The sequence below is a fragment of the Dendrobates tinctorius genome, unplaced genomic scaffold (genome assembly GCF_039654945.1).
Source record: "Dendrobates tinctorius isolate UK_male_01 unplaced genomic scaffold, ASM3965494v1 ptg000166l, whole genome shotgun sequence".
NCBI lineage: Eukaryota > Metazoa > Chordata > Amphibia > Anura > Dendrobatidae > Dendrobates > Dendrobates tinctorius.
In genome coordinates, this window is record NW_027361833.1 from 5,670,783 (window position 1) to 5,698,530 (window position 27,748).

Genomic DNA, 27,748 nt, shown 5'->3' on the forward strand with positions numbered 1-27,748 from the left:
GCCATAGACTATAATGATGCCGACAGAGCGGACATGCGCTCTGTCGTGCATCATTTTCAGGAGTTTACACTTACAGGTAGTATATGCCTCCAGTAGGCATATTCTCCTGAAAATGATGCACGACAGAGTGTTTTACGAACACCATTATAGTTTATGGAACTGTCGGCACATATGTAAACACAATGTGAAAGTACCCTAATCATCAATCCTTCAGTTTTCGGATCTTCAATTTTGGTTCAGCTCACTGTATGACTGCCTCTTTTCTTGCAGTATAGACAATGTATTTTAAAATTAAGGGACTAGGTCCATGTAACTAAAACAGGTCCAATAATACTCTCCCTCAGATATACGGTACATTACAATGTGCTCAGTACTATATAGGGCATAAACACACACAGGTAATGCCAAATTGTCTCCATACATGGCTCTGTCAACCTATGGATAGTGTGCAGAGCACCTTTTAACCCCTTTACCCCCAAGGGTGGTTTGCACGTTCATGACCGGGCCAATTTTTACAATTCTGACCACTGTTCCTTTATGAGGTAATAACTCTGGAACGCTCCCATGGATCCCACTGATTCTGACACTGTTTTCTCGTGACATATTGTACTTCATGATAGTGGTAAAATTTCTTTGATATCACTTGCGTTTATTTGTGAAAAAAACGGAAATTTGGCGAAAATTTCGCAATTTTCCAACTTTGAAATTTTTTTTAGGAAGTTATAAGGGTTAAAAGTTGACCAGCGATTTCTCATTTTTGCAACACCATTTTATTTTTACGGACCACATCACATTTGAAGTCATTTTGAGGGGTCTATATGATAGAAAATACCCAAAAGTGACACCATTCTAAAAACTGCACCCCTCAAGGTACTGAAAACCAGATTCAAGAAGTTTATTAACCCTTCAGGTGCTTCACAGGAATTTTTGGAATGTTTAAAAAAAAAATAAAAAAAATGAACATTTAACTTTTTTCACAAAAAATTTATTTCAGATCCAATTTTTTTATTTTAACAAGGGTAATAGGAGAAACTGGACCTCAAAAGTTGTTGTACAACTTGTCCTGAGTATGCTGATACCCCGTATATGCAGGTAAACCACTGTTTGGGTGCACGGCAGAGCTCGGAAGGGAAGGAGCGCCATTTGACTTTTCAATGCAAAATTGGCTGGAATTGAGATCGGACGCCATGTTGCGTTTGGAGAGCCCTTGATGTGCCTAAAAAGTGGAAAACCCCCACAAGTGACACCATTTTGGAAACTAGACCTCCTAAATAACTTATCTAGATGTGTGATAAGCACTTAGAACCCCCAAGTGCTTCACAGAAGTTTATAACGTAGAGCCGTAAAAATAAAAAATCATATTTTTTTCACAAAGATTCTTTTCCCCCTCAATTTTTTATTTTTAAAAGGGTAACAGGAGAAATTGGACCCCAAAAGTTGTTGTACAATTACTCCTGAGTACGCTGATACCCCATATATGGGGGTGAATCACTGTTTGGGCGCACAGCAGAGCTTGGAAGGAAGAAGCACCGTTTTGACTTTTTCAGTGCAGACTTGGCTGGAATTGAGATCGGACACCGTGTCGCGTTTGGAAAGCCCCTGATGTGCCAAAACAGTGGAAACCCCCACAAATGACACCATTTTGGAAACTAGACCCCCCCCCCCCCCAAGGAACTTATCTAGATGCGTGGTGAGAACTTTGAACACCCAAGGGCTTCACAGAAGTTTATAACGCCCAGGCGTGAAAATAAAAAAATCATATTTTTTCCACAAACATGATATTTTAGCCACAATATTGTTTAATTTTCCCAAGGGTAACAGGAGAAATTGGACCCCAAAAGTTGTTTTGCAATTTGTCCTGAGTAGGCTGATACCCCATATGTGGGAGAAAACTACTGTATGGGCACAAGTCAGGGCTCGGAAGGGAAGGAGCACCATTTGACTTTTTCAACGCAGAATTGGCTGGAATGGAGATCGGACACCATGTCACGTTTGGAGAGTACCTGATGGGCCCAAACAGTGGAAACCCCCCAATTCTAACTCCATCTTGTCCCACAAAAACGAGCTGCCATACAGCGTCATCAGCGAAAAAATAAAAGTTATAGCTCGCAGAATAAAGCGATGCAAAAATTATTATTTTTTTATATAAAATTGTTTTCATTGCATAAGTGTCAAAACATACAAAAATGACATAAATGAGATATCGCTGTAACCGTACTGACCCGAAGAATAAAACCGCCTTATCAATTTTACCGCACTCGGAACAGTGTAAAAGCACCCCCAAAAGAAATTCATGAAATGCTGGTTTTTGTTCATTCTGCGTCCCAAAAATCGGAATAAAAAGCGATCAAAAAATGTTACGTGCCCGAAAATGGTACCAATAAAAAAGTCAACTCGTCCCGCAAAAAATAAGACCTCACATGACTCGGTGGGTCAAAATATGGAAAAATTATAGCTCTCAAAATGTGGTGATGCAAAAACTATTTTTACAATAAAAAGCGTCTTTTAGCGTATGACAGCTGCCAAACATAAAAACCGCCATAAATAGTAAATCAAACCCCCCTTTATCACCGCCATAGTTAGGCTTAGTTAGGGAAAAATAATAAAATTGAAAAAATGTATTTATTTCCATTTTCCTATTAGGGCCAGGGTTAGGGCTGAGATTAGGGTTAGGGGTGTGTTGGGATTAGGGTTGGAGTTAGAATTCGGGGCTTTCCACTGTTTGGGCACATCAGGTGCTCTCCAAACGCAACATGGCGTCTGATCTCAATTCCAGCCAATTCTGCGTTGAAAAAGTCAAATGGTGCTCCTTTCCTTCCAAGCTCTGCCATGCGCCCAAACAGTGTTTTACCCCCACATATGGGGTATTAGCGTACACGGGACAAATTGGACAACAACTTTTGGGGTCCAATTTCTCCTGTTACCCTTGGGAAAATAGAAAAATTGGGGACTAAATGATCATATTTGTGGAAAAAATGATTTTTTTATTTTCACGCACTGGTGTTATAAACTTCTGTGACGCACTGGGGGGTTCAAAGTGCTCACCACACATCTAGATAGGTTCCTTAAGGGGTCTTGTTTCCAAAATGGTGTCACTTGTGGGGGGTTTCCACTGTTTAGGTACATCAGGGGCTCTCCATAGGCAACATGACACCGGCAGACCATTCCATCAAAGTCTGCATTCCAAAACGTCACTACTTCGCTTCTGAGCCCCGACGTGTGCCCATACAGTAGTTTTCTCCCACATATGGGGTATCAGCCTACTCAGGACAAATTGGACAACAACTTTTGGGGTCCAATTTCTCCTGTTACCCTTGGGAAAAAAAATTGGGGACTAAAAGATCATGTTTGTGGAAAAAATGATTTTTATTTTCACGCCCGGGCATTATAAACTTCTGTCAAGCCCTTGGGGGTTCAAAGTGCTCACCACACATCTAGATAAGTTCTTTGGGGGGTCTAGTTTCCAAAATGGTTTCATTTGTGGGGGGTTTCCACTGTTTAGGCACATCAGGGGCTTTCCAAACGCGGCATGGTGTCCAATCCCAATTCCAGCCAAAAAAGTCAAATAGCGCTGCTTCCCTTCCGAGCTCTCCCATGCGCCCAAATAGTGGTTTACCCCCACATGTGGGGTATCGGCGTACTCAGTACAAATTGCACAATAACTTTTAGGGTCCTGTTACCCTTGGGAAAATAAAAATTGGAGGTGAAAAGATCATTTTTGTGGAAAAAATATGATTTTTTAATTGTACGGCTGTACGTTATAAACTTCTGTGAAGCCCTTGTGGGTTCAACATATCTAGATACGTTCCTTGCGGGGTCTAGTTTCCAAAATGGGGTCACTTGTGGGGGGTTTCCACTGTTGAGACACATCAGGGGCTCTCCAAACGTGACATGGCGTCCGATCTGAATTCCAGCCAATTTTGCATTGAAAAAGTCAAACGGCACTCCTTCCCTTCTGAGCTCTGCCATGCGCCGAAACAGTGGTTCCCCCCCACATATTAGGTATCGGTGTAGTCATGACAAATTGCACAATAACTTTTCCTGTCCAATTTCTCCTGTTACCCTTGGTAAAAAAAAAAAAATTGGACCTGAAGTAATTTTTTGGTGTAAAAAGTTAAAAATTTTTTTTAAAACATTCAAGAAATTCCTGTGTAGCACCTGAAGGGTTAATAAACTTCTTGAATGTGGTTTTGAGCACCTTGAGGGGTGAAATGTTTAGAATGGTGTCACTTTTGGGTATTTTCTATCATATAGACCCCTCAAAGTGACTTCAAATGTGATGTGGTCCAAAAAAATAAAATGGTGTTGTAAAAATGAGAAATCGCTGGTCAACTTTTAACCCTTATAACTTCCTAAAAAAAATTTCAAAGTTGGAAAATTGCGAAATTTTCAAAATTTTCGCCAAATTTTCGTTTTTTCACAAATAAACGCAAGTTATTTGAATGAAATTTTACCACTAACATGAAGTGCAATATGTTACGAGAAAACAATGTCAGAATCAGTGGGATCCATGGAAGCGTTTCAGAGTTATTACCTCATAAAGGGACAGTGGTCAGAGTTGTAAAAATTGGCCCGGTCATGAACGTGCAAACCACCCTTGGGGGTAAAGGGGATAAGGGGTTCTCTAAAGGGGTTAACTAATGGGACAGTTCTATAGGGCGGGTCGTTACGGAAGCGGCAATACTAAATATGTGTACTTTTATTGTTTTGTTTTTTTTATTTCCAAAAAATGAATTTATTAGGGAATATTTTTTTTTAATTTATTTAGCGATTTTTGTTATTAATTATTTTTACACTTTTTTTTTTTAACTTTATTACACTGTCCCAGGGCATCACTGTCATGTGTGAGATCGCTGATCTTACTCCACAGATTGCTGTGATAGATCAGCGATCTGACACAGGCATTGCAGAAGCCTTTCTCATGCCTGCGCTCAGCAGGCAGTAAGGAAGACTGCTCCCTGCAGGCCCCCAAAGATCCCCGCCGCCATATTGGATCCAGGGACCTGCAGGGAAGGAGGCCCCCGCAGCAGCGCAGCACATTGCGCTGCTGCAGGGGTCTCATGGAAGCATGGAGGGAGCCCCGTCCCTGCCGATGCTTCCCTAAACCCCCGGTACACTGCGATCGTCTTTGATCGCAGTGTGCCAGGGGTTAACGTGCCGGACCGCTCCTGACACATAGTGCCGGGTGTCAGCTGTGAGAATCGGCTGACACCCGGCCGCGATCAGCGGCGCTCCCCCCGTGAGCGCCGCTGATCGCTATGACGTACTATCCCGTCCATGAGCATAGGGGCCCGGTCCCATGGACGGGATAGTGCGTCAGATGTCAAGAAGGGGTTAAACTTGCGTATGAGGGACCAGAATGAAATAATTCATGACTCTGGTTTGTCAAATGGTTACAAATTATTAATTGGGAACATCTGAGCAAAGTTTCTCTTGAAAATACTTTCTATTTTAGTGTTCTGTATACCAAGAATTAGGGCTGTCCTGAGGCCCGTTAACCCCTTTTTGACATATATTTAGCAACAATACATGTCAGGTATATCTGCCACTATTGAGGCCAGTTAATGCCTTAAATATTCTGGTCAGAGGCAATAACTTCATCTAAGTGGTCAGAAATGGGTAGGGCTTCCTTCTGTTGCCCCAAATCAAGGTAGCAACCCCTGATGACTGATCATGGCAGCTGAGGGCATGTGAATATATACCATGGCAGCTGAGGCCATGTGTATATATACCATTTTGGTAAACCTGAGAAACCCTGACGCTTCATTAGAGATCACTAAAATTACATTAAAGTCCCCTAGGGAGAGAAATAGGGTAAGAAACAGTTCCTACACAGTTCCATCGGCAGAAAAAACAAGTTATGGCTATCGGGACTAAGTCGGCACAAACCAAGTTTTCAACTTTTCGTTCTTTAAAATTAGTGAAAAAACAACCTAAAAATCTGGGATTTCTATAAACATACAGTGGGTATGGAAAGTATTCAGACCCCTTTAAATTTTTCACTCTGTTTCATTACAGCTATTTGGTAAATTCAAAAATGTTCATTTTTTTCTCATTAATGTACTCTCTGCACCCCATGTTGACTGAAAAAAAAGACAAATGTAAACATTTTTGCAGATTTATTAAAAAAGAAAAACTGAAAAATCACGTGGTCATAAGTATTCAGACCCTTTGCTCTGTATTGAGTAGACGCATCCTTTTGAGCTAGTACAGCCATGAGTTTTCTTGGGAATGATGCAACACGTTTTTCATACCTGGATTTGGGGATCCTCTGCCATTCATCCTTGCAGATCCTCTCCAGTTCCATCAGGTTGGATGGTGAATAATAATAATAATCTTTATTTTTATATAGCGCTAACATATTCCGCAGCGCTTTACAGTTTGCACATATTATCATCACTGTCCCCGATGGGGCTCACATTCTAAATTCCCTATCAGTATGTCTTTAGAATGTGGGAGGAAACCCACGCAAACACGGGGAGAACATACAAACTCCTTGCAGATGTTGTCCTTGGTGGGTTTCGAACCCAGGACCTCAGCGTTGCAAGGCTGCAGCGCTAACCACTGAGCCACCGTGCTGCCCGGTGGACATTGGTGGACAGCCATTTTCAGGTCTCTCCAGAGATGCTCAATTGGGTTTCGGTCAGGGCTCTGGCTGGACCAGCAAGAATGGTCACAGAGTTGTTCTGAAGCCACTCCTTTGCTATTTTAGCTGTGTGCTTAGGGTCATTGTCTTGTTGGAAAGTGAACCTTCGGCCATGTCTGAGGTCCAGAGCACTCTGGAAGAGGTTTTCATCCAGGATATCTCTGTACGTGGCCGCATTCATGTTTCCTTCAATTGCAACCAGTTGTCCTGTCCCTGCAGCTGAAAAACACCCCCATAGCATGATGCTGCTACCATCATGTTTCACTGTTAGGATTTTATTGGGCAGATTATGAGCAGTGCCTGGTTTTCTCCACACAAACCGCTTAGAATTATCACCAAAAAGTTCTATCTTCGTCTCATCAGACCTGAGAATCTTATTTCTCATAGTCTGGAAGTTGTGTGTGTGTGTGTGTGTGTGTGTGTATTATTTTTTTTTTTTTTTTAGCAAACTCTATCCGGGCTTTCATATGAATTGCACTGAGGAGAGGCTTCTGTTGGGCCACTCTGCTATAAAGGCCTGACTGGTGGAGGGCTGCAGTGATAGTTGACTTTATGGAACTTTATCCCATGTCCCTACTGCATCTGTGGAGCTCAGCCATAGTGAGGAAGACTTCTGGTGGTCCCAAACTTCTTCCATTTAAGGATTATGGAGGCCACTGTGCTCTTAAGAACATTGAGTAATGCAGAAATTCTTTTGTAACCTTGGCCAGATCTGTGCCTTGCCACAATTCTGTTTCTGAGTTCCTTGGCCAGTTCCTTTGACCTCATGATTTTCATTTGGTCTGATATGCACTGTGAGCTGTGAGGTCTTATATAGACAGGTGCGTGCCTTTCCAAATCAAGTCCAATCAGTTTAATTAAACACAGCTGGACTCCAATGAAGGAGTAGAACCATCTCAAGGAAGATCACAAGGAAATGAACAGCATGTTACTTAAATGAGTGTCTGAGCAAAGGGTCTGAATACTTATGACCATGTGATATTTCAGTTTTTCTTTTTCAATTTGCAAAAATGTCTACATTTCTGTTTTTTTCAGTCAAGATGGGGTGCAGAGTGTACATTAATGCGAAAAAATGAACTTTGTTGAATTTACCAAATGGCTCCGCTGAAAAATTTTAAGGGGTCTGAATACTTTCCATACCCACTGTACCTGTATTGCCATACAATGACAGCCATTACACTAAAAAAGAGCAACCATTGTCATTGGCCTTTGTCCCTTTCACTTTACAAAGATTTTCTTTTTTTTTTTCTAGTGCTTTTCAAGGTAAACTGCAGTATATGGTGACATTCAAAGCTACCCTCCAAAACAAGCCATCAAATGGTTAAACGGACAATAAATTAGTTTGCATAATAAAGTTAAAGCCCTTAGAAGATGGATGCAAAAAATTACTGCAAATTCATTGGTTACATAACATTACCATTATATGGGTAGACTTTTGCATCTTTTGGGAAGTGGAATAAGATTGCAATTCTCTTAACCTTCTGGCTCTTACTGAAACCTGGATCCAGCAGTCAGACACCACCACCGCTGCTGCTGCTCTTTCATATGGGGAACTACACTTTTCTCATACCCCAAGATCAGACAGTAGAGCAGGTGGAGGCGTTGGTCTGCTCCTATCACCAAATTGAGGTTATCCCTCAAGTACCCTCACTTGTCTTCCCTTCTTTTGATGTCCATGCCGTCAGACTCTACACCCCCTTGTCCATGCCGTCAGACTCTACACCCCCTTCTCCATGCGAGTGGCGGTGGTGTATCGTCCTCCCGGCCCCTCCCATCAGTTCCTGGATCATTGTGCCACCTGGCTTCCACATTTTCTCTCCTGTGACATCCCCACCCTCATGGGCAATTTCAACATCCCCATTGCTCTTCCCCTCTCCCCATCTGCTACTCACCTTTTATCTCTAACCTCCTCGTTCGGCCTTTCGCAGCTTACTAACTCTCCAACGCAAGAAGACGGAAACTCCCTCGACTTGGTCTTCTCTCGGCTTTGTGCAGTGGGTGATTTCACAAACTCCCCTCTCCCGCTCTCTGACCACAACCTTCTTTCATTCTCTATCAAGAACTGCCATCCTGCTCATGTCACCCCCACTGTCCACACTTATAGAAACATACAGGCCATTAACACCCAGAAACTTTTGAAGAACTTGCAGTCATCATTGGCCTCTATCTCCCTCTCATGTCCTGATTCTGCACTGAAGCATTACAGTGAAAGACTTCAAAGTGCCCTGGATTAAATTTCACCTCCTATACATAGAACAACACGACACAGATGGCAACAACCCTGGCACACCCTGCAAACCCGTTTCCTGCAGCTGTGCTCCATGTGCGCCGAACGTCTGTGGAGAAAATCCAAGCTACATGAAGATTTCATCCATTATAAGTTTATGCTTAGGACATACAACACTGCCCTTCACCTCTCCAAACAAACCTATTTCAACACCCTCATCGCCTCACTGTCCAATAACCCTAAACGGAGCTTCGAGCTGACGATCTGGCCAATTACTTCAAGTAAAAAAATGACCATATCCGACCGGAAATTATCTCCCAATCACCTCATACCATGCATTTTCCTTCCTCTCCCACTGCATCTAGCTCACTCTCTGATTTTGAACCAGTCACAGAAGAAGTAAGCAGTCTCCTTGCATCTTCTCGCCCAACCACTTGCACCAGTGACCCAATTCCATCACATCTCCAGTCCCTTTCCCCTTCTGTCACCACCCACCTGACAAAAATGTTTAACCTCTCTCTCTTCTGGTATCTTTCCCTCCTCATTTAAGCATGCCATCATACATCCACTACTTAAAAAACCATCCCTTGACGAAAACTGCCGCTAACCATAGACCTGTCTCTAATCTTCCCTTCATCTCTAAACTCCTAGAACGCCTGGTCCACTCCCGTCTTATCCGCTATCTCTTTGATAACTCTTCTCGACCCTCTCCAATTCGGTTTCCGCTCTTTACACTCGACTGAAACTGCCCTCACTAAAGTCTCTAATGACCTACTAACAGCTAAATCTAATGGTCAATACTCCATGCTAATTCTCTTGGATCTCTCTGCAGCATTCGACACTGGATCACCAGCTTCTCCTCACTATGCTCCGCTCCATCGGCATCAAGGACACTGTTCTCTCCTGGTTTTCCTCCTATCTCTCTGACCACTCCTTTACTGTATCTTTTGCTGGCTCCTCCTCCCCACATCTTCCACTTACTGTTGGGCTTCCTCAAGGATCGGTTCTAGGCCCCCCCTCCTCTTCTCTTTTGTTTGATTAATAGGGGCAGTGTACAATCAGTAGATTTGGTTTCCAGTACCATCTCTATGCTGATGACACCCAATTATATGCTGCTTCTCCTGACATCACTCCTGCCTTCTTGGAAAACACCAGCGATTGTCTAAACGCTGTGTGTAACATCATGTCCTCACTCTATCTGAAACTGAACCTGTCAAAGACTGAACTCCTTGTGTTTCCTCCCTCTACTAATGCACCTATGCCCAACATTGCCATTTCTGTGTGTGGTTCCACTATTACTCCCCAGCAACATGCCCACTGTTATGGTGTCATACTTGATTCCGAGCTTTCATTCACCTCCCACATCCGATCACTGGCTCGCTCTTGTTATCTGCGCCTCAAAAACATTTCTAGAATTCAACCTTTTCTTACTTTTGACTCCGCAAAAAACTTTATTCATTCTCGTCTGGACTATTGTAACTCTTTTCTAATCGGTCTCCCTCTCACCAAACTCCCCCCTCCAATCTGTCTTGAATGCTGTAGCCAGGATCATATTCCTCACCAATCGTTACACCAATGCCTATACCTTGTGCCAGTCATTACACTGGCTACCCATCCACTCCAGATTCCAGTACAAACTTATTACCCTCACCCACAAAGCACTCCATGGCTCAGCACCACCCTACATCTCCTCCCTCGTCTCAGTCTACCACCCTACCCGTGCCCTCCGTTCTGCTGATGACCTGAGGTTAGCATCCTCAATAATCAGAACCTCCCACTCCCGTCTCCAAGACTATACACGTGCTGCGCCAATTCTTTGGAATGCACTTCCCAGGTCAATACAATTAGTCCACAATCCCTACAACTTTGAGCGTGCCCTAAAAATGCATTTATTCAGACTGGCCTACCGCCTTAACCTAAGTATCCCTGTGTGGCACAGTCAAAGGTTTTACAATAACCAGGCTCCCCGCATCATGTTTCCAAATGCTTTATACAACTGTTACCACCCACCTTTCGTGTCTACCTTTTTTTCCTCATATATTGTAAGCTTGCGATCAGGACCCTCATTCCTCTTGGTATCTGTTATGATCTATGTGATTTATTGTTATGCTGTAATGTCTATCGTCTGTACAAGTCCCCTCTGAAATGTAAAGTGCTGCGGAATATGTCGGCGCTATAGAAATAAAATTTATTATTATTGCACAGGCTTAGTCTAGTTCTGATGGGAGTCCGGTTGTTGAAGACATAATACAGAAGAAATAATATTAGTGAAAGGTGTCAATGAAATGGACCCATGTCTTGTTTGATCCTTGTTTTTATATTGTTCATACTTTAGACACCTCGTTTATTTTCTGCGTCGGTGTATGTCTTTTTAGCATCCCCTATTGGAAAAATGTGAGAATACTTCTTGATTCACCAACATAATCCCAGTGTTTCTGTGCAGCAATATTTATAGCAATGTTATGATGTATTATATAAGTAGTCAATTTTTTTCCTTTAAAAAGTGTAAGAAAAAAATATCCTGATCTACAATGAATAATTCATTTATAGTAAATACATAACATTTTTTTCACATGAAACTATGAAAATGTGATTTAGAAAGCACAGCTAAGAAAGCCTTAGCGGTGTTATCCTGGATTTTGCAATGTGGACTAGTAATGAGCTAACGTGCTAACAAACAAGCAATCCCTGCATATGTTGCGGATGTTGAACAGCCACGAGACATGCAGCCGTGGCAACGCACACATATTTTCTCCTTCACCTCATTGGGGGGACACAGGACCATGGGTGTTATGCTGCTGCCACTAGGAGGTTGACACTAAGTTAATACAAAGAAAGTTAATTCATCCTCTGCAGTATACATCCTCATGCTGGCTCCAAGTGATCCAGTTCATGCTTATTGCCCGTAGGAGGCACACGGGTCTAGTTTCAGACCAAAATCTTTTTTTTTTTTTTTTTTTCTTATTTTCAATTTTTAATTTTTTTCCTTGGATGACGGGGCGACGGATCCTTTCAAGGCTCCGATCTCTCCAAACCAACAACAGGCGGGAATGTGGAGTGTCGTCTCCACGTTACCCCCTCCTGCGACGTGGGACGCCATGCCCTAGCTTGTTTTAGGGGCGACTGGTCCCTGAAAGGGCACCGATCTCCCTACACCATCAAAAGACAGGAACGTGGAGTGTTGCCTCCATGTGCCCCTTCTGCAGCCAGGCCTAAAGCCAGACAAACAGCCCTGTCCCATCCTAGGGGGTTGAACCCCTTGGATGTACAGAGGTATTTATTTGGCGTCCGTGCAGCCCCCACTGCATCACCACAGTTGAAAGTGGGTGATGCAAGGAGGCGGATAGTCCCTCTCCACCTCCCTAATAAAGGGATGTTGGACTGAGTTTTCTCGTTTTACCCTGAACCCTCCAAACACCAGCAGTAGCAGGGGGAGTCCCTACATTCCTGACCTGCTGAGCAGAGCTGTGTAATCTGCTATCCTCAGCTTCTCCAGGTAAGTGCTGGGTTTGGAGTGGCTGGAGGGCTCTGAGTAGGCGGTCAGGGCGGCGTTGGTACCGGTGGAACCGTGTTCTGGCATCGGGGGATGGGGGGTCTTGTCCTCGCTTCTTCTCTATTTGGCACCGGCTGGCGCCAAAAATTTAGTCCCCGGCTTTGGCCTTCTGTAGGCTGCAACCCGGAGGCTCTGCGTGCGCTATGACGTGCGCTGGTGGCTCCACCCACGAATCTGGCGCTTTTCGTCCGAGACTAGAGCAATTCCCAACAAGATCTTGGCGGCCATCTTCCTTCCCCCTGCCTTCTCCAGGCATGAGCTAGCATCTGGAAGCGGCTGCTGAACATTGGATCCGGCTGTATTTAGCGCTGAGGACAGCGCTCTGTAAACCAACGCGGACATCTGGGACAAAGGACCTGGGTAAGGGAGCGCTGCACTCTCCTCTCCCTTCCCCCTGCAGTATTCCCTGGTCTGGTAGGAATCTACCCCTTTTTAAAGGCACCATAGAAGGAGTACACCATGTCCTAGTCCAAAGCATCCAAAAAATCTAATAAGACTATTAATTTAAGGAACATTTATTATGCAGGCAAATAGTTTATGATATAGTACTGGTTGATAGAAAGATGTCCAGTATGATGGCCACTAGTCAAATGTCAAAGACCTTGGGGCTCTATCCAGAGTGTCCCATGTGGTATGATCCGGTATTTTACGGTGGTGGTAGTGGGATCCGGTAGATCTGATGGCGGGCCTGCACAATAAATGTTCCTTACATTCATGAAATCAGTACACTGAAGAAGGTCATTGATTGACCGAAAAGTTTGTTGTACTGCCTATGGATGTTCATTAGTCATTTCGTTTTCTGCTTTATCTAAAGTTGAGTGCCAAGTTATTTCTATAGCAGTGGAAGGGTCCTCCCAAACAGTCTAGATCCTGGTGTCTTCTAGATACAAAATCGAGTTTTCCTCTTGTCCCTCAACACGGCTTTTCCTTTCTTGACTTCCAAAATCAGAAGAGCGAGCAAAGGCTCGGGCCATAGATTCTCTGCGTCAAGACGGAGTCATTGTTCCAGTACCAGGAAACGAAAGGTTCGAGGGCTTCCTGTTTGTGGCCCCAAAAAAAGACGGAACCGTAAGACCCATACTGTATCTCAGACTTCTAAACAGGTTTGTCAAGGTCCCCCATTTCCGGATGGAGTCTTTCCGTTTCCGTTCGGTCATTGCTTCGATGGAAAAAGTGGAGTTTCTATTATCCATCGACATTCTGGATGCTTACCTCCATATTCAGATTTTTCCACCTCACCAAAAATTCCTGCGCTTAGCCATTTGCAAACAGCATTTTCAGTTCACGGCCTTACCCTTCGGCCTCGCTACCGCTCCCAGAGTGATCACAAAGGTCATGGCGGCCGTCATGTCCATATTGCACTCTCTGGGGGTGGTCGTTCTGCCCTACTTGGATGACCTTCTAATCAAGTGTCCGTCTTTTCAGGACTGCGTGAAGTGCGTTCGCATCACTTGCGATACTCTTTCTCGTCTGGGTTGGCTGGTCAACTTAATCAAGTCTTCCCCCGTTCCAGCCCAGCGGATATCTTTTTTTAGGGATGACCCTGGACACCTCCCGAGGGTTGGTGACTCTCCCTCAAGACAAGCTCCTAGCCCTTCAACAAGGAGCTCGCACACTTTGCCACTCATCCCCTCATTCCATCTCGTTTGCCATGAGGGTACTGGGAAAAATGGTGTCAACAATAGAAGCGGTCCCATTTGCTCAGCTGCATCTCCGTTCCCTGCAGCATGCTCTTATGGCAGCCTGGGACAGGAACCCGTTCTCCTTCAACCGCCGGTCCTGCTTGCCCCTGTGGAGCAGACAGGCTCTCAGGTGGTGGACATTGAGGTCTTCTCTCAATCAAGGGAAATCCTTTCTTCCGATTCAATGGCTAGTGGTGACTACCGACGCCAGTCTCCTTGGCTGGGGAGCAGTCTTCCGTCACCACGCTGGTCAACTCGGGAGTCGAGCCTCCCGATCAATGTCCTGGATGTCCGAGCGATTCTGCTAGCCCTGCAGCAGTTCCATTATCTCCTGGCAGGTCATCCCATCCGAAATCAATTGGACAACTCTACGGCTGTGGTATATATCAATCATCAAGGGGGTACCCACAGTTGGGCGGCCATGCGCGAGGTCGCCCACATTCTCCAATGGGCAGAGAGGAACCACTCGGTAATCTCAGCAGCACACAGGCGTTGAAAACTGGGCAGCAGATTTCCTCAGTCGTCAGGGTGTTTCCTCAGGGGAGTGGGAACTTCATCCGGAAGTCTTTCAGCAGATCGGTCTTTGCAGGGGACCCCGGATGGGGATCTGATGGTGTCCAGACTGAACGCCAAAGTGCCCGAGTTCATAGCTCGGTCTTAAGATCCAACAGCCATCGGAGTGGATGCACTGGTTCTTTCGTGTTGCCAGTTCCATCTTCCATATGCTTTTCGCTTGCTTCCGCTACTTTCAAGGCTGATCAGGAAGATCAAGGCGGAGGGGGTTCCAGTGATCCTGGTTGCTCCGGACTGGCCACGGCGTGAGTGGTTCACGGAGCTAGTGCAACTCGTCGCCAACGTTCCCTGGCGTTTGCCAGATCGTCCTGATCTGCTCTCTCAGGGGCCCTTTGCTTAACAGCTTGGCTGTTGAATCCTGGGTTCTGACCCTGGCTGGATTCTCACAACAGGTCACTTCCACCATGATTAGTGCTCGTAAGCCTGTGTCGGTACACATTTATCATCATACCTGGAAAACACTTTTTGCATGGTGCAAGGACCATGGCCGTCCTCCTCAAGTCTTTTCTATTCCCACCATTTTAGACTTTCTTGAGACCGGCCTGGACTCGGGCCTGGTGCTCAGCTCTCTCAAAGGCCAGATTTCGGCCTTATCGGTTTTATTCCAGCGCATGATTGCTAACAAATTGCAAGTGAAGACTTTCATGCAAGGAGTCTCCCATGTAGTAACCCCCTATCGCATGCCGTTAGATTCTTGGGACCTCAACTTGGTCCTGGGTGTCCTACAGGAGACTCCTTTCGAATCACTGCAGGAGTCTCGCTGACCTTCTTGTCCTGGAAGATTGCCTTTCTCGTTGCAGTGATGTCGATCAGGCGAGTTTCGGAGCTAGCTACTCTGTCCTGTCGGGCGCCTTTCCTAATTTTCCATCAGGACAAGGTTGTCCTCAGGCCATCCCCGTCCTTTTTGCCCAAGGTGGTTTTGTCCTTACATCTTAACAAGGACATTGTTCTTCCCTCGTTTTGTCCGGCACCAGTCCACAAAGTGGAAAGGGCCCTTCACAATCTGGACATAGTGAGAGCCCTGAGAAGGTACGTCTCTTGGACGGTGTACTTCCAGAGATCGGACGCTTTATTCGTGCTTCCTGAGGATCACAAGAAGGGTTTAGCTGCTTCAAAGACCACAATAGCCAGGTGGATTCGTTCCACCATCCTGGAGTCCTACCACGTCAGAGGTAAGCCTATCCCAGCGGGGATCAAGGCACACTCCTCTCAGTCTTCTTGGGCCATTCGGCACCAGGCGTCGGCGGAGCAGGTCTGCAAGGCTGTGACCTGGTCCAGTCTGCACGCATTCTTAAAGCACTATAATATTCACACCCATGCTTCCACTGATGCGAGTCTGGGCAGTCGAATTCTGCAGGCTGCGGTGGCGCACCTCTAGGCAGTTGTTACGTGGGACCTGATCTGTTATGTTGTTCCCCACCCAGGGACTGCTTTAGGATGTCCAATGGTCCTGTGTCCCTCAAAGAGGCGAAGGAGAAACAGGGATTTTTGTGTACTCACCGTAAAATCCTTTTCTCCGAGTCACGCGTGAATTTATTGCACCTTTTTGTGATTGAAATAAATCTTTTTCTTTACTAAGATATGATTTTTTGCGCCTCCTAGTGGCAGCAGCATAACACCCATGGTCCTGTGTCCCCCAATGAGTGGCTCGGAGAAAAGGATTTTTTTATGGTGAGTACACAAAAATCCCTGTTTTCAAGCATGCTGAATGCACTCGGCACACGAGCGTGCTCAAATAACACCTTATCTCAGCACATTCGCTCATCACTAATGGTGACACAAAGCAAGAAAAGGAGTATAATAAAATAACTTGTATTCTCTTGCTAATTGCCCCACCACTATGGTGGTCCTGGCTGTCTTCAACTGCTTGGAATTGATGAAGCCTCAACTTTGTTTTATATAGGCAATATGTTTATATTGGTCTACGTACAGCATTTAAAGCAATCATTTCATTGAAGTAGATATTGTCATAGTTTGAGTGATTACTGTACTTTGGGTAAGTTAACCTATTTGTGTTTGATATATGTATGGGCTAATAAATGAAGCTTTACATCAATAATTGTATTGTAAATAAAAGGCTTAAAGAGCTCTTATAATAGAGACCATGTTCAGAAATTCTGCTGGCTTGTACTACTGTTTATAGTTTTGTTTTTTTTTTCTCTTCACCTTATTTTTGTTTTATTTTTTAGAGAGCAACTTATGTTTCCATTTCAATTCTTGGACCGATTGATGAAGTATGATACAGAATGTACAGTCACCGGAAGCGGAAGATCCTCCCAAGCTGGGGCCGTCAGATTGGCTATATCAAGAGCCCTTCTCAGTTTTGTGTCTGAAAAAGAAATGGAGGCTATGAGGCAAGGTAATGGACTGTCACCTATTAAATGATGTGGTTAGGGCCACGTTGAAAAAGGATTTTTAAGCTATTAAACAATGAAAATCACCGTGCTATGCTGAGATGAGAAAAAACAAATCCGGTTACCGGCTACTCACTTGAAGTTGTGAGAAGAAACTCGCTGTCACAGAGTTGTAACGGTATCCGGGGTAATTCACGCTGATAAAGGTGTAAATGAATCCATATAGATGCCAGAGCTGCTGGATAAATATTATAGGGTTAAATTCAGACTAGCCTGTCTGTAGGATTGTGAGCTGGACTTGTAGTACTCACTTATAATAAGCCAAACCGATTAGGGATCCTGCTTTGAATAAGGCTTGTACTGCAGCAGCGGGATAGAGGTGCTTGCCAATTGAGGTTCTGGTTATAGAAGGGGTATGGCAGTTAAATAGAATGAAATATAGCTCAATAATTGTAACCACTTGTATGGTCGATGAGCGCTGCACTTACTGTATATTAAGTTGTATTATGCAGGGTTACTGCTGGTAGGTTCAAAGTGCAGATGGCTTTAGTAAACAATACTGCGTGATAGAGGTGTGTAAGTGATAATGCTTGCCCACTGTTTGAACGCGGTGCTAGGCTAGGTGCAGTTACTTGTGATGTCGGGGGCTCAGTAGGCAGGCTGGGTGCTGGTGCTCAGCTGAAGGAACGCTGCTGCCCGATCTGCACGTGGGGACCGCCGATGCCCAGCGCGCTCCGGCCGGAAGCGACACTGGGAGAGGCGGCGTGATGAGGGGGCGGAGCTAGTGTGACGTCACACTGAGATTTGGACGGGTGTGCGAGAGGCACAGAAACCGCGTTTCAAGGGAAAGCTTCCCTCTTCATCAGGGTTGTCACTAGCTCCGCCCCCTCATCACGCCGCCTCCCCCAGTGTCGCTTCCAGCTGGAGCGCGCTGGGCATTGGTGGTCCCCACGTGCAGATCAGGCAGCAGCGTTCCTTCAGCTGAGCACCAGCACCCAGCCTGCCTACTGAGCCCCCGACATCACAAGTAAGTGCACCTAGCCTAGCACCGCGTTCAAACAGTGGGCAAGCGTTATCACTTACACACCTCTATCACGCAGTATTGTTTACTAAAGCCATCTGCACTTTGGACCTACCAGCAGTAACCCTGCATAATACAACTTAATATACAGTAAGTGCAGCGCTCATCGACCATACAAGTGGCTACAATTATTGAGCTATATTTCATTCTATTTAACTGCCATACCCCTTCTATAGTCAGAACCTCAATTGGCAAGCACCTCTATCCCGCTGCTGCAGTACCAGCCTTATTCAAAGCAGGATCCCTAATCGGTTTGGCTTATTATAAGTGAGTACTACAAGTCCAGCTCACTCTGCCTACAATCCTACAGACAAGCTAGTCTGAATTTAACCCTATAATATTTATCCAGCAGCTCTGGCATGGATTCATTTACACCTTTATCAGCGTGAATTACCCCGGATACCGTTACAACTCTGTGACAGCGAGTTTCTACTCTTTGACAGCGAATTTCTTCTCACAACTTCAAGTGAGTAGCCGGTAAAAGGATTTGTTATTTCTCATCTCAGCATAACGCGGTGATTTTCATTGTTTATCAGTTTGTTTTTTTAACAGGCATCGGCACAGAGCCTGCCTATCAGCAGCTGCATCTAGGATCTTTTGACCTCTCCCTTTCTTCAAGTTGGCTCTCGCCAGTGTGTTAAATCATCCATTTTTAAGCTATCCTCTATTGAGAGGACAATAAATAAATGATCACTGGGAGTCCAACTGCTGTGAATCCCTAATGATCTAGGAAACAGAACTCTATAGATCCCCATTTGAGTAGTGCGGCGGTTGAGTATTTGCACCACCACTCCATTCATTGTATGGAACTGACAGAAATGAAAGTACTGCAGTCCCATACATGCTGAATGGGGCATGCTGGACCCTGTTCCATTCTGACAGACCACTGCAGAACCCTACTTTCTGGATTGCTGGGAGTCTCAGTGGATGGACCCCCATCGACCAGTAAGTTATTTCCTCCCCCCATCAATAGGGGATAAGTTAAAAAACTTTGTTACAACCCTTTAAAGTGGTTATCCACTAGTTTGTAGTTGTGTACAAAAAAAAAAAAACAAAACAAACTCTTAATGCTGGAAGAGAGAGTTTAGGGGACCCAGTGGGAAGCTGGGGTGATGGGAACAGCATCGGTCCTGCTTGTATTTCCCTCTATCAAGCTTTATAACGATAGAACTTTCTTTGTTTTTTCAAGCCTTTGGAACTATTAATGGGATTCTGTCTTCCCCAAAAATCGCCAAATACAGTAGTTTTGTAGGGAATTTAGCACCTATCAAATTAATATCTATACAATACACTTTATTAATCCCGAGGGAAATTGTAGTACACCTTTTAGTGGTTTTGGTGGCATAAAAATATTTTGTATGAAAATGAGGGGGTTCTGTCAATCAGCAACTCTGCACCTTCACATAAAGACTGGAGCCACACTCGCACAGTGTCAATTGCTGCCTCTTATCGCTGACTCTGGTTTGCAGCCGCCGCTCATTAATGTACTGCAGACTGGATGCAGCAGTGAGAGCTGACTATCCCTGTGAGCAAGGTTGCACAGTGCGCTGTCTATCAAGATATCACAATGCTCAGTTTGCAAAGGGGCTAAAACAGAGCACTGAGCCCTTGGGCCACAGCAGGGGTGCACCGAAGCTCCCGCATTTGTATACAAAATAAATGATTTTGAGTTTTTATGCTAACGAAACCACTAAAAGCAGTACTACATGCGAGATGTTTTTTTTTTTTTTGTTAGAGGGGTAACTTCCCAACATACCTGTATAAGTGGTTTTGTATGCATTTTGGGGTGACCACTTCCTTTTAATTCTTCACTCTCCAAAGAATATGTACACAGTTGTATTAAGGGGACTGTTCTAGCTTGAGGAAACTTTCTTTGGGGAGTTTTAGAACTAGTTTTTTTTTTTTGTACTCTGAAGCGGATTTTTTTTCCTGAAGTGTTTTTGCAGCCTTCTGATTGGACAGTGCCTTGTTTGGAGCAGATTCCTTTAGGAGCTGCTTCAAAGAAGTGACATGTACTTTATTTTTTCCTGCCATGCGTTTCTCAAAGCCTGAAGTGGAAACTAAAAAATATACTCAAGACCTGAATAAAGGAACAGCAAAAAGTGGTGTCACGATAACGTAAAATATTATGTTTGATTTTCCCTATTAACACACTTTCCAGAACTTTCTGCTGCACAGACACAAGCGACCCCCCTCCTTTTCCCCCTGTCAGCAACTGCAGCTGTGTGCTCTCCTTAGCTCTGTAACCTGAAACTCCAGCTCACTCACTTCTTCCTGGCTCCCCCCTCCCCCCTAAGGAATGTTAATTAGCAGAGAGAATTTCCTTTGTCTGTCCAACATGTGCTCCGAGACTAAGGGGTACTTCACACAAAGCAAGATCGCTAGCGAGATCGCTGATGCGTCACCGATTTTGTGACGCATCAGCGATCTCGCTGTGTGTGGCACGCATCAGCGACCGGCCCCTCCGCCGGGTATCGCTGATCGTGCAGGAATGTCCTGGGCCATTTTTTGATCGTTGGTCTCCCGCTGGCCAGCAGGCATCGCTGCGTGTGGCAGCGGGAGACCAACGATCAGCGAGCTCCCAGCGCTGGGAGCTGGTATCCAGAGTAAATAGCGGGTAACTAAGCGTGCGCGTCGCTTAGTTACCCTAGATACCAGTGTGCTCGTACTGGGAGCTGGTATCCAAGGTAAACAGCAGGTAACTAAGCGACGCGCACACTTAGTTACCCGCTGTTTACCCTGGCTACCAGCTCCCAGCGCAAGCACGCTGGTATCCAGGGTAAACAACGGGTAACTAAGCGACGTGCGTGCTTAGTTACCCGCTATTTACCCTTAGATACCAGCGTCCTCGCTGGTCCTGATCGCTGGTGTGTCTGCCTGTTTGACAGCTCACCAGCGATCATGTAGCGACGCACCATCGATCCTGACCAGGTCGTATCGTTGTCGGGATCGCTGGTGCGTCGTTTAGTGTAACGGGACCCTAAAATGGATGGGGTTTGGAATCTAATCCCGACATTTTTTTGCCAAATAAAAGATAGGATAGAAAAACAAAGAGAAGGGAGGGGGTAATCGCAAGTACACACAATTGTCTCAGGACTAATAAACACTGAGTCCGTTCTCCAAAACTTTTGCTGCAGGGTCCTCGGAAGAACCGTGCAAGTCTTTAGTGAGCGGAATGATTGCTCAAATGCAAGTCTTTAGTGAGAGGAATGATTGCTCAAACCAAACTAATGCTCTATGATCCCACCGCTCTGCCACCAAATGTCAGGGTAGGGGTTATTGAACTTTGGCCGCACACGGCTATCACATGTGCAGGGGGCTTATCATAGTTCTCCCACCCCTGCCACACTGTGATGAAAAACAGCAAGCTAGTCTTGACCTATCAATTTACCATAGGGGCTTATTTTAGTTTTCCCACCGCTGCCAACAATGTGTTACAAACTGCCGGGATTTATGTATATCCCACTTTCCAGTTCCGCTTTGGAACTTGCAGCTCTCCGGTGCCCCCATTACCCTCAGGTCAGTGGAACTGCACCTAGGATAATTAGTTGCCGGACGGGCTACTTGTTTTTCACTGGCTATTAGGCCCGCTGCAGCGAGGGAATTATAAAGGCTCTGGCCGCAGCCAGACAATCAGCTTATAAAACCCCTTCCGTCACTGTCAGCTAGCCTACCTACACTTTGCTGCCACCAGCTCTGATTTCTATATTAATATTTAAATTAATAAAGAGGGTTCGAAGCCAACCCGAATTAGTAGCGCAATCAACTTCAGGCACGTATGAATTCGTTATAGAGCAAGGAGATACGAGACTAATTTTATATTTTACTCCAAAAAAGGTAGGCAGTGTTTATAGAAGGTATTAAAAGATTTTACAAAATGAGACAATTAAAATATCTACAAAGCAATTACAAATAAAACAGGGTTAAAGAAATACACTCACATGTTACTTATTTCATCTCAGGCAACCATGCTGGTGGGAGGGGCCAGACATCACAATGCATTAGAAGATCTGGTTGCAGCAGCTTCCCAGGCAAGAATGAGGCCGGTCTGAGGGAGAGTAACTTATACCTCTGGGCTTGTGACATCACTAAAGGGGCTGGCTTACCTGCACCCTCCCACGGCTCAGTTACAGATTTGGTTCTGAAAACTTATTTTGATCATAACTGGGCTTGATAACCTAGCAGAATATCGGCAGAACCATCATTCATCTTATTTTGAAATTAGCTTTCTACTGAGTCCAAACTCGGACGGTCTATTCACCTCTGTTCCAGAGAAATCCATTTCTCTGGTTCTGCTGGCGCTGGAATCTAGCAAAAGGCGCTGAAGGGAAGCTCTATCGAAGCACGTCCCCATATGTCATTTTCCTATCATAAACTGGCCTCACATTATGACCAAATGATTAGATTCTAAAGCCCCCGTTACACACTGCGATATCGCTAGCAATATTGCTGTAAAGCCACCGATTTTGTGACGTAGCAGCGATATTGCTAGCGATATCGCTGCATGTGATACTTACCTCCGACCGCCTCCCCCGCTGGTTATCGCTGATCGCGCGAGAAGCTCCTGGACCATTCCTCGTCGGTCGCTTCCTGCGGCGCTTCCTGTGGCGCCGACGAGCGACGCGTGGAGCCGGGCGGGAGGGCGCAGGATCGCCTCGTCTGACAGGTAAGTAGCGATCCCCATCCCCAGCGATGTCGCTGGTGAGATCTGCCTGTGTGGCAGCTCACTAGCGACCACCTAGCGATGCACCAGCGATCCTGACCGCGTCATATCGCTGGTCGGGATCGCTGGTGCATCGCTAGGTGTAACGGTACCCTAAACCCCATCCATTTTAGTCTCCGAGCACATGTTGGACAGACAAAGGAAATTCTCTCTGCTAGTTAACATTCCTTAGGGGGGAGGAAGGAGCCAGGAAGAAGTGAGTGGGCTGGAGTTTCAGGTTACAGAGCTAAGGAGAGCACACAGCTGCAGTTGCTGACAGGGGGAAAAGGAGGGGGTTGCTTGTCTGTGCAGCAGAAAGTTCTGGAAAGTGTGTTAATAGGGAAAATCAAACATGATATTTTACATTATCGTGACAAGTGGCTTTATGTTAGAAATAGTTACTGTTTAAACTCTTTTTTCTATTGTGGGATCTTTCAGGTATTTTGTTTTTTGGGTTTTCTGGTTTGTTTTGTTTTTTTTTGAGTGGACAAATAATTGCTTTAAATACATCCTTAATTTAAAGAAAAGACATCCATTTTAATTTTACTAAAAAAGTTCCAAATTTAAAGAGCCTTAAAGGGGTATTTCCATCTCCAAGATCCTATCCCATTATGCAGTAGGTGTAATAATAATAATAGCAAATACCTCCAATCAGAAATGTAGTATAGTTTTTCTGATTCACTATCTCACTTTCCTCATGTGTACAGTTGTGGCCAAAAGTATTGACACGTCTGCAATTCTGTCAGATAATACTCAGTTTCTTCCTGAAAATGATTGCAATCACAAATTCTTTGGTATTATTATCTTCATTTAATTTGTCTTAAATGAAAAAACACAAAAGAGAATGAAGCAAAAAGCAAAACATTGATCATTTCACACAAAACTCCAAAAATGGGCCAGACAAAAGTATTGGCACCCTCAGCCTAATACTTGGTTGCACAACCTTTAGCCAAAATAATTGCGACCAACCGCTTCCGGTAACCATCAATGAGTTTCTTACAATGCTCTGCTGGAATTTTAGACCATTCTTCTTTGGAAAACTGCTCCAGGTCCCTGATATTTGAAGGGTGCCTTCTCCAAACTGCCATTTTTAGATCTCTCTCTCCACAGGTGTTCTATGGGATTCAGGTCTGGACTCATTGCTGGCCACCTTAGAAGTCTCCAGTGCTTTCTCTCAAACCATTTTCTAGTGCTTTTTGAAGTGTGTTTTGGGTCATTGTCCTGCTGGAAGACCCATGACCTCTGAGGGAGACCCAGCTTTCTCACACTGGGCCCTACATTATGCTGCAAAATTTGTTGGTAGTCTTCAGACTTCATAATGCCATGCCATAAAGCAGTCCAGTGCCAGAGGCAGCAAAGCAACCCAAAACATCAGGGAACCTCCGCCATGTTTGACTGTAGGGACCGTGTTTTTTTCTTTGAATGCCTCTTTTTTTCTCCTGTAAACTCTATGTTGATGCCTTTGCCCAAAAAGCTCTACTTTTGTCTCATCTGACCAGAGAACATTCTTCCAAAACGTTTTAGGCTTTTTCAGGTAAGTTTTGGCAAACTCCAGCCTGGCTTTTTTATGTCTCAGGGTAAGAAGTGGGGTCTTCCTGGGTCTCCTACCATACAGTCCCTTTTCATTCAGACGCCGACGGATAGTACGGGTTGACACTGTTGTACCCTCGGACTGCAGGGCAGCTTGAACTTGTTTGGATGTTAGTCGAGATTCTTTATCCAACATCCGCCCAATCTTGCGTTGAAATCTCTTGTCAATTTTTCTTTTCCGTCCACATCTAGGGAGGTTAGCCACAGTGCCATAGGCTTTAAACTTCTTGATGACACTGCGCACGGTAGACACAGGAACATTCAGGTCTTTGGAGATGGACTTGTAGCCTTGAGATTGCTCATGCTTCCTCACAATTTGGTTTCTCAAGTCCTCAGACAGTTCTTTGGTCTTCTTTCTTTTCTCCATGCTCAATGTGGTACATACAAGGACACAGGACAGAGGTTGAGTCAACTTTAATCCATGTCAACTGGCTGCAAGTATGATTTAGTTATTGCCAACACCTGTTAGGTGCCACAGGTAAGTTACAGGTGCTGGTAATTACACAAATTAGAGAAGCATCACATATTTTTTCAAACAGTGCCAATACTTTTGTCCACCACCTTTTTTATGTTTGGTGTGGAATTATATCCAATTTGGCTTTAGGACAATTCTTTTTGTGTTTTTTCATTTAAGACAAATTAAATGAAGAAAATAATACCAAAGAATTTGTGTTTGCAATCATTTTCAGGAAGAAACTGAGTATTATCTGACAGAATTGCAGGGGTGTCAATACTTTTGGCCACAACTGTAGGCATTGCGGGAACTTGGGTATCCATGGTTGCGACCACTGATATGTGACAGCTAGTGGTCGTCACCATGGATATCTAAGGTCCTGCAATGCCTGCAAATGAGGAAAGTGACAGCGAATCTGAAAAACTATACTACATTTCTAATTGGAGATATTTGCTAACATTATTTCACGTACTATATAATGGAATAGAATCTTGCAGCTGGGAATACCCCTTTAAAGTTTAATGTATACGCTAATCATCATTTCAGGAAGTTCAGAATGAGAATGTCTGAGTAGCCTCTGTACCTCATAGTTTACAAATTTCAGCACTATATTATGTTTCTGTTTTGTTCCTGCATTCATGTGCCAGACATCACATCCTGCATCAGTCTTTCCTGAATTTTACAGTTTTAGAAGTCTTCTCTGTCCATCTTTCTGATTTGTAAATGTTTCTTTTAGCTGGATTACTCACTGTAGATCCACGGAATAAGGAGAGGAAAAAACCAGGCCAGGAGGGTGCCCGCAGGAAATTTACATGGAAGAAACGTTAATCTGCTGCACAGATATGGAAAAGACTTGTAGAAGTGAACAAAATAGCCTTGCTGTATTATAGCGTTGTTTTTTATAATAAAATTGTAATATATAACTCAATATTTGCTTTCATTTCCAAACACTTATAGGCTGTGTGCGCATACGTTGCGTTTTTGCTGTGTTTTTCTTGTGCAGGTCTGTCACAAAATCTGAAGGATTTCCTGAATCCCAACAGTGAATAAGATTCCTGAAGTCTCATACACACATTACTATTTTTTCCCTTGCAGATTTGGTTCAGACTAAATCTGCAACGTCAATTCTTTCAGCATTTTTGCTGCAGATTTCACCCATACTAATGAGTGGTGAAAAATCTGCACGAAAAATGCAAAAAAAACACAGCAAAAAGCGCATTTTTCCTGCCAAGGGATGCAGAAATTTCTGCACCAAATACTTAATGTGTGCATATGTTCACTGGTCTCTTGGTTTTCTAGTTTCATTATCATATAATTTGAGTACTTAGAAAACAACCTATAACTAGATAAAATTTACTGCTGATATCCATTTTTGTATGGTAAGTTGTTAAAAAGTAGATTTCCAGGACGTCCTATCCTAATCCTGACAGCACCATGGGGGGATTGACCTTTCATTCTTATAGGGACAGGAAATACACGAGAGGTTAAAAGGTCCCCTCCCACACCACACTCCAGTGTTTTTCCTGTCCCTGTAAGGACAGGCACGAGAGCGCCGCAGTCGCGGCATGACCCAACTTACCGGGGCCAGGAGGTTCAGGGTCCCAACTGCCAACTACTCCGGTCGGATGGTGCGCGCGGCACCCCCCTAAGGGGGGTTTCCCGCCTGCGGTCCCGTGGAGCGTCGCTCATGGACGTATCGCTTCCCCCCAGCCCGGCTCCCGCAAGACAGTGCCAGAGCCAGCGGCCGCGTCCCTTCCGGGCGCTTGGGAATGACGACTTCCGGTCACAAGGTCCTGCGGCGTCAGGATGAAGCGGAGGCACAGAGAAGTGTTCCAGCGCAAGATAAGGTAGGATAAGAGAGCGGGGGCAGCGGTACAGACCTGTGGTCCTCTCAGCGCTGCCATCATGGACGGAGAACACGGGCGCAGGAACGATCAGCCAGAGCCAGTGTCCGTGAGTAGGGGGCATGGCGGGTTGTTATTCCAAAGACAGGAGCTGTTAGTAAAAACGGACTCCTGTTCTTTGTTAGGACAAGACGACGCCGACCCCGACGGCAGCAACGTCTAGGGCATCAGGCAAACCCAAATGCCCATCTGTGCCAGCAAGCTGCCAAGCGCATGGAAGAAGCCCTTATGTGAGGACTGCACCCTGCGGATCATCAGAGGCGAGCAGGCCACGTTCCTCACGGAGATGCGCACAGTGGTCAGAGAAGAGGTCCAGGCCTCCGTCTCTGCATGGCTACCCACGCAGTCTGCTGACCGGTCCCAATCCAAAAGACCAAGATGGGAGTCCGACCAGTCTTCAGAGGAGGAGATACGGGGTATGGACTCGGAGAAAGAAGGCGAGATCACCTCTGAACCCCCGGAGACAGGGAAAAAGTACCTCTTCACATCGGATAACACGGACCAGCTCCTCAGTGCAGTGAGGAGTACGATGCAGATCAAGGAAACCCCGAAGGAGCAATCCATCCAGGATACGATGTTCGGGGGGTTAAGAGCCAGGGTTCGTCAGGTCTTCCCAGTCAATGACCATATCCGGGCAATGATCCTGGAAGAATGGGAAGATGCCGAGAAAAGACTGATTGTGCCACGAGACTTTAAACCAGGGCTGTGGAGTCGGTAAGCTAAACCTGCGACTCTGACTCCTCAATTTCCCTTACACCGACTCCACGACTCCGACTCCCACATATATTGCTTATATTTAAGTGAAAAATTTATTGTAGTACAATGTGAACATCAGACATTTAATCATTTCTATGATCCAATAATCAAGATATTTAGATAGAACATAATATCTATTTATTGGAATACAACTTTAGAACACAAAAGACTGTAATAAATTGTAAATATGTAATACACTGTATACATGTACATGTATACAGTACAG

The 27,748-nt window shown here is 44.9% G+C and overlaps 1 protein-coding gene across 1 annotated transcript in view; it reads left to right on the top strand.

Annotated features, from left to right (window-relative positions):
• MRPS9 (mitochondrial ribosomal protein S9) overlaps nucleotides 1-25,790 on the top strand; it is a 164,457-nt gene extending 138,667 nt beyond the window's left edge. The window contains exons 10-11 of the mRNA XM_073550656.1: nucleotides 16,871-17,040; nucleotides 25,599-25,790. Coding sequence (XP_073406757.1) covers nucleotides 16,871-17,040; nucleotides 25,599-25,690 — 262 coding nt within the window. The 3' untranslated portion in view covers nucleotides 25,691-25,790. The remainder of the gene's footprint in view (nucleotides 1-16,870; nucleotides 17,041-25,598) is intronic.
• Nucleotides 25,791-27,748: the final 1,958 nt, after the last annotated feature.